The 13,054-nt window shown below is 43.0% G+C and overlaps 1 protein-coding gene across 1 annotated transcript; it reads right to left on the bottom strand.

Moving 5' to 3' along the window:
- Positions 1-5,778: 5,778 nt before the first annotated feature.
- Positions 5,779-8,691, bottom strand: LOC146610123 (CMP-N-acetylneuraminate-beta-galactosamide-alpha-2,3-sialyltransferase 1-like). Its single transcript, XM_085346069.1, has 6 exons — positions 8,437-8,691; positions 8,150-8,346; positions 7,791-7,970; positions 6,717-6,762; positions 6,508-6,627; positions 5,779-5,958 (listed from the first exon to the last, which is right to left on the bottom strand). Exons 1-6 carry the CDS (start codon positions 8,689-8,691, stop codon positions 5,779-5,781), a joined length of 978 nt encoding a protein of 325 aa, XP_085202195.1.
- Between the last annotated feature and the right edge of the window lie 4,363 nt (positions 8,692-13,054).

Genomic DNA, 13,054 nt, shown 5'->3' on the forward strand with positions numbered 1-13,054 from the left:
CCGGTCCTGTACCAGCAGACTGAGAGACAGCTTTTTCCATCAGGCCATCTGACTGCTGAACACTTCATAGACACCTCAGCTTCACTACTGGAACTTTAACATTATGCACTCCATACTGTACAGTAACGCCACTGTTTTGCACATGTCTCACTCTGTATATTTTATTTTATATATTTTATTTATTGTTTACTCTATTTAATTTGTAAAATATGTGTACACACACACACACACACGTAGAAAAATATTTAGTATACACATCCAGAAATGCATATACTATTATATATTGTACATATATTTATTAGTTTCAGATGTAGCCATTCTTGTATTTTGCTTGTTTACATTATTGTATTTTGCACAACTCTGTTGCTTGTGAAGCTCGCACACAAGAATTTCACTCACATGTGCTGTACCAATGTACCTGCACATGTGATGTGACAATAAAAGTGATTTGATTTGATTTGAATGTTAGCTATGTTATATTGCTGCCTCTGTTCGGTGGTGTCGAGCCAAACGGACTTTAACGTGTGTTTGAATGAGCTGAAAGAAAGATGCTTTAATCACAGGAGTCACACATGTGTCCACTGTACCATCTGGGAACTCTTCTTGTTTAGCACTCGTAATAACACAAACACTAAATCTTCCTTCTCTTGTGCTGTTTTGTAGCAGTGTCTACACCTGAGACTGTCACCTGTCTGTCTGTCCTGCACTCTCTCTCTCTCTGTTTCTTTCTCTCTGATTGTGTAATAAAAGTATGAACATGTATTTATAAGTTACACTTGTGTCCAGCTTTGTCCAGCCACTGGTAGGATTTCTGGATATCAGCCACCCCCTCTATCTGCCGGTGGTACATACCGTGCAGGGGCCTGTCCTTCCATGATGGTTCCTCGTCTCCCTCCTCTTTCTTGGGTTTCTGCTGCCTGAGGTATTCACTGAGCACTCGGTCAGTTGGGGCCATCTTCCCAATGTATTCTTGGATGTTCGTTGTCTCATCCTGGACTGTGGTGCTGACACTCACCAGTCCCCGGCCCCCTTCCTTCCGCTTAGCGTACAGCCTCAGGGTGCTGGACTTGGGGTGAAACCCTCCATGCATGGTAAGGAGCTTTCTTGTCTTTATGTCAGTGGCTTCTATCTCCTCCTTTGGCCAGCCTATTACCCCAGCAGGGTACCTGATCACGGGCAGGGCGTACGTGTTGATGGCCCGGATCTTGTTCTTACCATTCAGCTGACTCCTCAGGACTTGCCTGACCCTCTGCAGGTACTTGGTGGTTGCAGCTTTTCTAGCGGCCTCTTCATGGTTCCCATTCGCCTGCGGGATCCCCAGGTACTTGTAACTGTCCTCTATGTCTGCAATGTTGCCTTCTGGTAGTTCAATCCCCTCAGTTCTGACTACCTTCCCTCTCTTTGTTACCATCCGACTACACTTCTCCAGTCCGAACGACATTCCAATGTCATTGCTGTATAGCCTGGTAGTGTGGATCAGTGAATCGATGTCTCGTTCACTCTTGGCATACAGCTTGATGTCATCCATGTACAGGAGGTGGCTGACAACTACTCCGTTCCGTCGTCGGTATCCATAGCCAGTCTTGTTAATGATCTCACTGAGGGGGTTCAGGCCTATGCAGAACAGCAGTGGGGACAGGGCATCTCCTTGGTAGATCCCGCACTTGATGGTGACTTGTGCTATGGGCTTGGAGTTGGCCTCTAGTGTTGTGCACCACATCCCCATTGAGTTCCTGATGAAGGCTCTTAGGGTCCCATTGATCTTGTACAATTCTAGGCATTCCAGTATCCAGCTGTGGGGCATTGAGTCATAGGCCTTCTTGTAATCAATCCAGGCAGTGCACAGGTTGGTCAGTCTGGTCTTGCAGTCTCGGCTGACTGTTCTGTCTACCAGTAGCTGGTGTTTTGCGCCTCTGGTATTCTTGCCAATTCCTTTCTGTGTCCCACTCATGTATTGACCCATGTGCCTGTTCATCTTAGCCGATATGATGCCTGACAGGAGCTTCCATGTAGTACTGAGGCAGGTTATTGGTCGGTAGTTGGAGGGGACCGGTCCCTTCTTGGGGTCCTTGGGGATCAGGACCGTCCGACCTTCGGTTAGCCATTCCGGGTGTCTCTCGTTAACTAGCAGCTGGTTCATTTGTGCTGCCAGACGCTCGTGGAGTGCAGTCAGCTTCTTTAGCCAGTAGGCGTGAACCATGTCGGGCCCTGGTGCTGTCCAACTCTTCATACTGGAGACCCTTTCTTGGATATCTGCCACTGTGATGGTTACTGGACCCTGTTCGGGGAGGTCACTGTGGTCTGCCCTCAGATCCACTAGCCACTGAGCATTGCCGTTATGGGTTGTGTCCTTCTCCCATATGCTCTTCCAGTATTGCTCGGTCTCCAGCCTGGGTGGTGCTGTTCTCTTATTATTATTGTTCCCTTGCCACTGAGAGTACACCTTTGCTGGTTCTGTGGAGAACAGCTGGTTTATTCTCCTGCCTTCTATCTCTCTGGTGTACCTCCTTCTTTGCACCTTCTTTGTCGCACCTTTCTGCAACTCCGTTAGTTGGCTAACCTCCCTCCATGCTACTTTGATCTTGCCCTCTAGCCTCCTTCTCCATGGAGGGTACTGCCCCTTGTGGCTGTTCAACTTGTAGCCAAGCATCTCACTGATCACTGCTGCCGTATTGTAGATCAGCTTGTTAGTATCGGTAATCGTGGTTGTAGGTATTGTCCGTAGTGCTGCATTAACATCATCTAGCAGACCTTCTGAGGGTACTTCACTTAATCTTGGTAACCGACTAGGGGGGATCCAGGTTTCAAGCTTGGCCATGATCCTCTTTTTCAGGTCAGTTCCTCTCGCACTCAACGATCCTTCTCCTATTGCACTTGGGGCTATGTACCCAATCTCGGGTGGGGGTGATGATATCTCCCCCCTGACCTGGCGTCCTGACTCCTCCTTGCCGTAGCATTTGTGTTGTACCTCGTCAATCTCTAGCTGTGAGAGCAGTCCCTTCTTTCGAATGTTGGAACACTGAGCTACTACTTGTTTCGCCGTCATTGTGGATGTTGGGTATCGAAGAATCCATAGGTCCATCATCCTATTCATGTAGCCGCTTCCGCCGGGGTTACTTACGTAGTAGCATTCCAACAACGCCCTGTTTTCGTCTCTTGCCCACCGATGCCTTCTTGTTCCAGTAGCCCACTTTTCGTCAGGGTGCCCTGGTTCCTCAACACCTGACGCGGACCTTGTTGATCCGGGCGACGTCCGAGCCGGCATGCCTTCATATTTACCTGTCTCGCTCATGTATATATATATATATATCTCATATATATCTATATATATATATCTATGTGTGTATATATATATATTACATGTGTATATATATATATATATATATATATATATATTAGGGGTGCAACGATACACAAAATTCACGGTTCGGTTCGGTTCGGTTCGGTTCGATACTTTGGTGTCACGGTTCGATATTTTTTCGATACAAAAAAATGTTCATGCCTTTTTAATTTGTCATTTATTAAAATTATAAATATATATTTTAACTCAAAAGTACAGTTTTTAAATTTAACCCTAACCCTTGTGCGTGTTTTTTATTTTGACAGCGAATGCGCACCTGCGGACCACTTATGTGCAGCCCTGGTTATTTAGCTCGTCATATTGCAGCCACAGAAATTATTTTGTCCATGAAACCATAAAGCTGCACTTTCTTTTTGCCTTATAGTCTGATTTGTCATAACTTTTCCGTTTTGTGGTAAGCTTTTCTTTGGCTGTCACTTCTTCACCCTGACCTGTCTTATTTGGCTCAGCAGAACTAAAATATATATCTGTCTGTGAAGGTTCTCAGTCATCCAGGTCATCGTAGTCAAATATAAATCCTGCTGCTTTTACACACGCACTCACATAAGCTCAGCGATTCTCTGCGCGATCAACCTCTCACATGTTTAAGCTGCGGGAGATTTCACTTGTCATGTTTGCATAGTAAGCTAACGATTAATAAGACGATGTCAGAGGAATTGGTGCGCAAATTATCATCACTCACAGATCAGTGCTGTCGCTCTCTATACACAGTTCGCGCGATTGCAAAGTGAAAGCAAAAAAACAAGCGCAAATTCAAACGCGATTTCAATATGTCACATATTGACAGTGGCTCACCGATGCCAATTACATAATTACCCAGCTACATTTCCGAAAGAATGCAAAAGCATTGACATATATTTTTCCTTCCTACAATAGCCCGACGGGCAGGGCAGAGATAGATTTTGGTACCCCGACTGAAAAAATCGCTAGCCCCGGGACGTTGGGCTAGCGATATTGCGAGCCCTGTATCTGATTGAGGAATCACTCATCTTTGGAAAAGAGAGTTTATTACAGAGAAATGTCTCTTTCCAAAATAAAAGCTATACTATCCGCTTCTTCTGGGCTATATTCTCAGCAGCATATTAAACAGCTGTCTAAATGACTCGGCTAAAGTTAGTAGCATGCTTGCTTGTTTTTTTTCTGCTTCCACTTGTCTTTGCACTAGGATGATGTCGGCGTAAATGTGCAGTCATATTCGTTGTGTTCCCACTAGTGCTTTCAGGTTAATCTCGTTGAAATGACCTTAACGCCACAACACGGCAAATCTCCGTTAACGAGCTACCGCCGATCGCCCCGTGCATGGGGCTAGACGGCCAACACGTTAACGAGCTAACTGCGCTAACACACTAGTTCCCACCCATGTAATTGAGCATTGCATGGCACATCCAACATACTGTTTTACTTTAGTCCATGACTCGCTTACCTTCAGGGTCATACGTCACATGAAAACCAAAATAATTGCAAACGCCAGATCTGAATGAGAGTGGGGGAGGTCCATGTTGTAAGGAGAGCTTAACTTCTGTCTCGCTAGCTTGCCCTGCGCTCTTCCTTCTGACGATGCTGTCTGTGTTGAGCGCTCAGTGAATCTGCGTTCGACTACTCCGCCTAGGCTGCACTGTCGACCCTAGGCGGAGTAGTCGAACGCAGATTCACTGAGCGCTCAACACAGACAGCATCGTCAGAAGGAAAGTTGATAAAATAAATTACAAATTTTGTATTGTTCGATACATATGCGTACCGAACCGAAAGCACTGTATCGAACGGTTCAATATCGATACGAATATCGTTGCACCCCTAATATATATATATATTACATGTATTTTTTAATCTATTGTATTTACCAACATCGAGCAAAGAGCAACCACACCATGGTACATGTTTAACTAAAAAGAAGTTTATTGATCAAATATATTTATTAAACAAATAGAAAAAAAACAGCCAAAAAATACATGTTCAAAGCAACACAAGGGTAGCCCATTATCAGACAGAATTGTGAAGTCAACTCTGTAAAGTGGGCAGTCATAATAATGAAGCAGTACACTTTAATTTCTACATTCAAGACGTTCTTCATATTTTTGGCCACCAGATGTCACCAGACAGGACTATCTTAAAACGCTTCGATTAATGAACCGTTTTTTAACACAAGCTTCAATGCTTCAGAAAGCTTTGTTTGGCCATCACTAGTTCTGGTTCAAGCTATCCAAATACAATGTTCTCCTATGGCCTATTCCATTCAATTGAGAAGACTAAACATTACCATCATAATCATTTACTTATGATGCTACTCTTTACCAGCAATAAAACACACTTCTAAGATATAGCTCTTACATTTACAACAACACATATAACTCTCAAGCAAACAAGATACACATCCATTTGGCTTTCAGTTCTTTTCTTACTGAGTGTATGGCATTCAATCACATTTTTTTCATTAGGCCTTCATAGAACTTAATTTTTTGTTGCTGAGCTGGTTGCTGGATGATGTTATACTCATAATTTCCAGGATGTACTCCAGTTCTTAACCTTTTGTTTGTGAGTATTTCCCAGTAGTGACTCCAGTTTCCATCACTGTCAGCGCCATAACCAAACACATCAACCTAGGAAGACAAAAAATGAACATATGAATGAATGGGAAACAAATGCATGAACAAAATGTCCCTTTTTTAACTAAAATCCAAACAATGGCTGCTGAAAAATGAAATGAACAGTTGGACAGCGACCTGAGCACTAAATGGAAACACCATGATTATACCATGAGTATACAATGACAAAACCTCTTATTGAGAGGTTTAGCTAAAAAGCTTTCCATGAAGGAATGTCTTCTAGATTGTAGTCTAGTCAATTTAAGAAGGGGACACATCAAAAATACTTGCGACAGCTTTCACTTTCATAGGGCATGTGAACTGAAATTTAACCATTCACAGATTAAACCAGAGTTTTTTAATCAAGTGGTACTGGTGGGTAAACCTGCTCTGATCTTCACCAAAGACATTTTGAACTTTTGAAATGCACATCTATTTAGGAGAGCAATATAAGAACAAAAGAATAAATTAGCAAAGACTCAAATGGACCAGCTTGTATGACAATAAAAATCATATTTTATTTTGTACGTCTGGCACTTCAGAAACTGAAAACTTTGTACTTACCTCATCACAAATGTGAAGTGCAAGAATCAAAGCCATAAAGCCAGTGGATGGATAACGTCCCTTATTTCCAAGCCAAACTTCATGTACATATTTCATAAAAGCTGGATTTACCACCATGACCTGTTAGAAATTAGAATGAGCCTTTAAACAGCTTTTATTTTTAAATATTACCATTGCCACCAGGAAGCTTTGCCATTGACGCTACTCACCAAATCCTTGTTAGTTTTGATCTTTGATTTCACTGGCATATATGACCTGTTGGAAACAGCATGACATTGAAAAATATGAAGTAGGTGTTTAACAAAAACAAAGCTAAAAAAGGCATGGTCCGTCTTGAACATGGAGAAGGATCAGAGTAATGGTTTGATACAGAAATTCACCTTATTTCATCTCACACTACATCCATCAGCCAAATCCTTTTAATCTGCATACATGTTGAATTCATGCAGTGGCATTCTATTTTTGCATTTGATGTAAATTCTGTACTGCAAGACGATCTAGGGGAAATCTTTTGAGATACTTTGCTTAGTAGCAGGTGTCGGTAATTTTAGCAGCTGGGAGAGAAGAAGGTAGTGTATGCTGACTGTAACATCTAAACCTAAGAGTGTTATTTTTTCTTTTAATGGGGTGGCATTGGTGGGACCAAGAAGAAAGCTGGGCAAGCTCAGATGAAATCAGAATATTTTATCTGAAACAAAATAAAGTACAAAATGATTGTATGATTGAATGTATGATTTTCATGTGCCCAAATTAGTGGCTGCACAACTGCCTAAAAATGGTTCACATAAAATAACTTTTCAACAAGCATTAAGAGTCTTTATTTAATTTTTTTATTTTTACTTTATATTAAGTCACAATCCTAAGAACAGTACAAAAGCATACTTAAATGAACTACAGTAAGATGAGTTGTTATGAGGACACTTCATCTGTCTGCATGTTGCATAAAAATGTAGTCATAGTATGATTTCAGGATAATCAGTTTGTAGTGAGCTTATTAAGAAGGTGCCATCATTTGAGGTCTGTCTTAGTGGAATACATTACAGAAAGACTTTGAGCTCTCTCGCTTAACTGATTTTGCTTGTAGATTTAAAAGACGTCCCAGTGCTGATTTTCATCACTGGGAACTTGATCTTAATGAGGCAGATTTTGCTATTTTATTTTTTCTATTTTATTATTTTCATTTAATTATGTTGTCTAAAACAGGTCTCTTGTAAATGAGACACTGAGTCTCGTTAAATAAATGTCAAATACATGTGCATGTAGCCCTGAAAAAGAGAACTCACCTTCCAGTAAACCCTGTTGTAGAGGCATTAATGAGCCACTCAAAGTCCTGTATCTTAAAGGGAAACAATACAAAATGGGTGTTGTCATCCAAATCCACAGCACTCTCTGGATACATGACACGATGAGTTGTCTTGTTTCCAACGTCTTTTTCAAAGCCTCTGGTAATACCAGTGTTCATTCTAAAAAGCACAAAGGGATATATTTCACATCAGTTTGGATCTTTTGTGTAGGAGGGGATATTTCACTGCATTTCACTGCATATCTAAGCATTTCACTGCATATCGTACTGTGTACGTGACAAATAAAATTTGAATTTGAATTTAATGGTAAAGAAAAATTGCTTTAGCTTAGAAAGTACCTTATGACAACTTCATGTAAATCTATCAGCGGTCCATAATGCGATCTCCTTAAATTACCAGAATTACCCACCACAGCACAAGTCCTGCAGTGGTCATATTTGGGTTGTATAACATCTGGATTCTGTGGGAAGATCTGAAACAAGTTGGCCACTGTTGTTTCATAAACTCTGAAGCTACGGCTTTCAGCCTGCAAATCCTGTCAGACATTTCAAATAAACTTTGTTGTTAGACCAAATGAGCTGAGGGGGATGTGTAAAAATGTCCTCCTTTCCTGGTGACTACTTACCTTCCACCAGTTGAATTCATTCTGTGAGAGGTTTATGTTTGCAGTCAAAAATGGTTGAACACTTCTATTCGATCGATCCAGAAGCAACTGCTTATCCTCTGATAAACATTTTATGCAAGCACACAGCTTTTGGTCCACAGCATAATGAGTCAATTGGTAGCCCGTTTTGACATACACACCAATACCAGTGAAAAACAGCAGGAAAACCAGCACCTTTGATTTTGAAATCATTCTAGATGTTTGACTGGGAAACATTAACAATCTGCAGACAGAGTGTGTGGTGATATAATCAGCAAAGTGTAACAAGTTATAGTTTAGAAAGTCATCATATATAAAGCAACATTACAAGACACTTAGCCATGTCTCATTTCTATTCACTTATAAGATAATAAAGAAAATAACATCAGCGAAGATTAAGCTGTTTTTACCGCATCATCTGGTAAAATATGATACTTTTATAAATGACTTACCCGATCTACGAGGAAATTGCTTTCTGGTTCAGTTTCATATAATACACGTACAAACGATGCGTAGACTCTATCGGTGAGAGCTTTTTCACCGTTTCACTCACAGGTAACAAGCGTGACATACTCGTTTGCTACCAGGGAACGTGATACCGTCATCTCTGACAAAGAGGCGTGGTTTGCGCAGAGTTCCTCACGTACCCATGTTCGCGTTTGGAAACAACCCATTTCGAAACCAGTCACACCGGGACAAAGCTTATTTATTGCATCATAGACTACAGATTACACAATTTAAGAAAACACATTTTCTCTGTGGATCCTTTGGTTTCCATACCATCGTTAAAGTGTGAGTAACCCTCGGATGAGCTATATTTAAATCATTTTTATTGAACAACGGGAGGGCTGTTAGTTCCGCTCTCTGTCACTTATTAATGTGGACATACCCCGATTATGATCTTCCCTGATTATGAATCTTTTCCTTATAAATGTGACTTATACAGTAAGCCACCAAGTTTCTGTATAGATAGAAGTAGCATGTTTGTTAAGGGAGGAGAATAATCTAGCAATATTTAAATAGCTTTACAGAGCTCAGGTGATGATATTACATCTCATAAAGACATGATCCAAATTATTTTCTGGCGTTCATCAATTTTATTCCCAATTAGCAGTATAATTCAGTAGTGAGCAGTACTAGCAGTAGTGAGCATAGCTGGACTGGCCACGGGGCATACTGGGCATTTGCCTGGTGGGCAGATGGGGATTTTTCGTTTCGTTTTGCTTTGTTTTTTGTAACGGTATAAACAATGACAGGTGGTGGCCAGATTGGCCAGATGTTGGCAGATGTGTAAAGAGAACTCAGTTGTTTTCTATGGCGGAGCTTCCACAGTTTCAGTAACATTAGCAAGGGGTGGAGGCCAGCAGGTGGATCAGGGATAAGGGAGGCAGGAGGAGGAGAGACATGAGGCGCGGCCGGTCCGAGGGGCAGGTGAGAAGTTGGTCTGAGTGGGTCAGATATAAACCAAGTTTAGTTGTAGTTTATTTTCACATTTTTATTTCCTCCCAGTTAAAATAACTCGTACTGCGTACCAGCTAGCATGACGGATTTTTTATACTGCTAGACGGGTGCTATGATATTACTGATTTATTTTATTCACAATTAGTTATTAGAGTTGCCAACCGTTCTGTAAAAACGGAATCATCATGTATTGAGAGAAAATATTAATATTACTTCTCTCACCTTTAGTCTTCTCTGTCAAAGGCTACGTTCACACTGCAGGTCTTAATGCTCAATTCCGATTTTTTGATCAAATCCAATTTTTTTGTCTGCTCGTTCACACTACAAATAAAATGCAACAGCAAACGCTCTCTAGTGTGAACGCTCAAAGCGGCCCGCATGCGCAAAAGAAGATGTCACACACAACGCGCTCTGTTTAGACCCAGAGCAAATATTGTGGAAAGGAACATATTGTTTGACTGATGGCCCTTAATAAAGACTTCGGACATTACGTTTCCCAATTTTTGCTATAAGTTATTTTGTTATTTACATAATAATGTAAATAACCTAATAATTATCCTTATTGCTGTTTTAGAGGAGCGGTGCTTCAAATGATAGTTGCACATTTCTGTCAGAATCTGCAGATTATGCAGTCCAAATCAAATGTTAACGTTTCTCCAACGTTGTCTTCCCAGCAGTTTCACCGGATGGCCAGGAAGCGTTCGCGATGTCTTATCAGGCGCTTCTCTGGCGCTGATAATTGGTGTCTGTCTTGTGTCAGTGACGTAAAAGACGGATTTAATGCGACTTGACCATTCACACAGCAGTCGCTTTCTGGAACATCGGATATGTTTCGGATTCAGTACCACATACGAAAGTGACCCAGATCGGATTTGAAAATATCGGATTTGTGCCGTTCACACTGTCATACCATGATCGGATATGGGTCGCATAGGGTCAAAAAAATCGGATTTGATGCGCTTTCGCCTGCAGTGTGAACGTAGCCTTAATGTCAGGTTTCCACCATGTGTTGTAGATAGTTTAGGAGGTTAACTCGACCAAGCAGTCTTTTGGTTTCTGCTAAGTACGATTTAGAATACCAGAATATGGAGGATGGTGTAGGTAACCCAACCAGTGCAGGGGCCTCCCTACACCCCGGACTCTGCGTTGTGTTAGTTTGTGTTGGATTGGGGTGCACCGCAGAGAGACCAGTCGGACACAGGCGCTCGATTTGTGGCTCGGACCGTGCCGTTTATTCGGAAGCAGGGGCAAACACCACTCCAACTCTGCTGCTGGCCCTTTTTGAATCACAGCAAACACTGAACCAAGATGGCGCCCGCGCGAACAAGAAATCTGAAGTACGGTGTCCTGCAGAGGACAAATGGTCAAAATTGCTAAATTTTACACCATATATGCAGCTCAACAGCGACACCTTGTGACTTATTCCAGTCACTACCTTACATCCGCCCCTCCTTTAAGTGATGGCGTCCCAGTCATCAAACAAAACAAAATAAAACAGAACAGTCTCACTATGTATACAAGAATAACGGTGGTGGAAGATGTGCAGTGTAATGCGAAAATGTCTATGTGTGTATCCTATGTGTTTCCTGCAGCCCTTCTTGCTTTGGCCCTCTGCCACAGCTTCCATCCCCTTTCTATCTTCTCCTGATCCTCCCCTGGTTCGTTAACTCTCGACCCATAAGTCAGTCTCTTAGGGGGATGCCGACTCCTTGGCAAGTTCCTCCTTGGTTCACTTGGTCTGGGAGGTGAGTGGGTGACCCTGACAGTTTCATTCCCCCTCCAATCTTCACTCTCTTGTCCTGTCCCTGTGTCCCTTTCCTCTGGTCCCTTGGGGGCAAGTGATCCATTTGCTGCTTCAGGTGAAACTCCCTCCACACCTCCTTCCAGGCTATCAGCCTCCCCGTCCTCGATCATATCCGACTCTTCATCCTGTCTGATTACTTCACCAGCCTGCTCTCCACTGTCCTCTATGTCCTCAATCCCTCCTCCATGAACCTCCTCCACGTCAAGCTCCATTTCCTCTCTTGCCTCCTCTCCCACCTGCTCCACGGGAAGAAACATACACTGCGTGAGTAGGTTGCGGTGGACCACTCTCTCTGTATCACCATTTTCCGATCGCACCACATACACCGGCATGTCTGGCTGTTTCTTCACCACAATGTATGGACGGGACTCCCACTTGTCTCCTAGTTTGCTTCGCCCCTCCACATGACACACTTTAACCAGGACTCTGTCACCCGGGCTGAAGCTTTGACTCTTTGCTTGTCGGTCATAGTATCTTTTCTGGTGACCCTTAGCCTGGCGAGAGGCCTGATTAGCCTGTGCATAAGCCTGTGACAAGCAGTCATGCAGGGTCTGGACATAATCGCTATATCCCCCCGACCCATTAGTGGTTGACAGCCCAAAGACCAAGTCGACAGGGAGCCGTGGATGCCTGCCAAACATCAGGTAGTATGGTGTGTACCCTGTCTAATCATGGCGGGTGCAGTTGTAGGCGTGTGTCATTGCATCCACATATTCGTGCCACCGGGGTTTCAGGTGAGGTTCTAGCGTCCCCAGCATGTTCATGAGGGTGCGGTTAAACCGTTCAGTTGTCCCGTTGCCCTGTGGGTGATAGGGCGTGGTGTGGGTCTTAGTGATGCCGGTGCATTTACACAGCTCCTTCACCACAGCACTTTCAAAATTGCGCCCTTGGTCTGCATGCAGTTTTGCTGGGAAGCCAAACCGACAGAAAAAGTTTCTATACAGCACCCTAGCCACTGTGCTGGCTTTTTGGTCTTTAGTGGGGTATGCTTGCGCATAGCGTGAGAAATGGTCAGTGACCACGAGGACATTTTCGATACCACCTTTTGATTTCTCAAGAGTCAAAAAATCCACACAAACTAGCTCCAAGGGGGCACTGCTGTGGATACTGACCAGGGGGGCCCTGACCCCTGCGGTTGGAGTTTTCCTAAGGCAGCACCTCTCACATTGTTCGCACCAAGCCTTGATTTCCTGGAACATCCGTGGCCAATAAAACCTCTCCCTTATCATGTGCAATGTCCTCTCAAAACCAAGGTGGCCTGAGTCATCGTGGAGAGCAGTCTTCACTGATATACGCTAATCCTCTGGTAGCACCAATTGCTCAACTACTCCCCTT

The sequence above is a fragment of the Diplotaxodon limnothrissa genome, linkage group LG22 (genome assembly GCF_057381915.1).
Source record: "Diplotaxodon limnothrissa isolate DT_005_m linkage group LG22, D_limnothrissa_male_GT1.1, whole genome shotgun sequence".
NCBI lineage: Eukaryota > Metazoa > Chordata > Actinopteri > Cichliformes > Cichlidae > Diplotaxodon > Diplotaxodon limnothrissa.

What these genes read in the sequence shown, in the direction of transcription:
- LOC146610123 (XM_085346069.1), bottom strand. Translation starts at nt 8,691, where the DNA reads ATGTTTCCCAGTCAAACATCTAGAATGATTTCAAAATCAAAGGTGCTG. An exon ending in ATGAATTCAACTGGTGGAAG is followed by an intron (nt 8,347 to 8,436) that starts GTAAGTAGTCAC and finishes AATGTCTGACAG; the next exon opens with GATTTGCAGGCTGAAAGCCG. An exon ending in ACAACAGGGTTTACTGGAAG is followed by an intron (nt 6,763 to 7,790) that starts GTGAGTTCTCTT and finishes TGTTTCCAACAG; the next exon opens with GTCATATATGCCAGTGAAAT.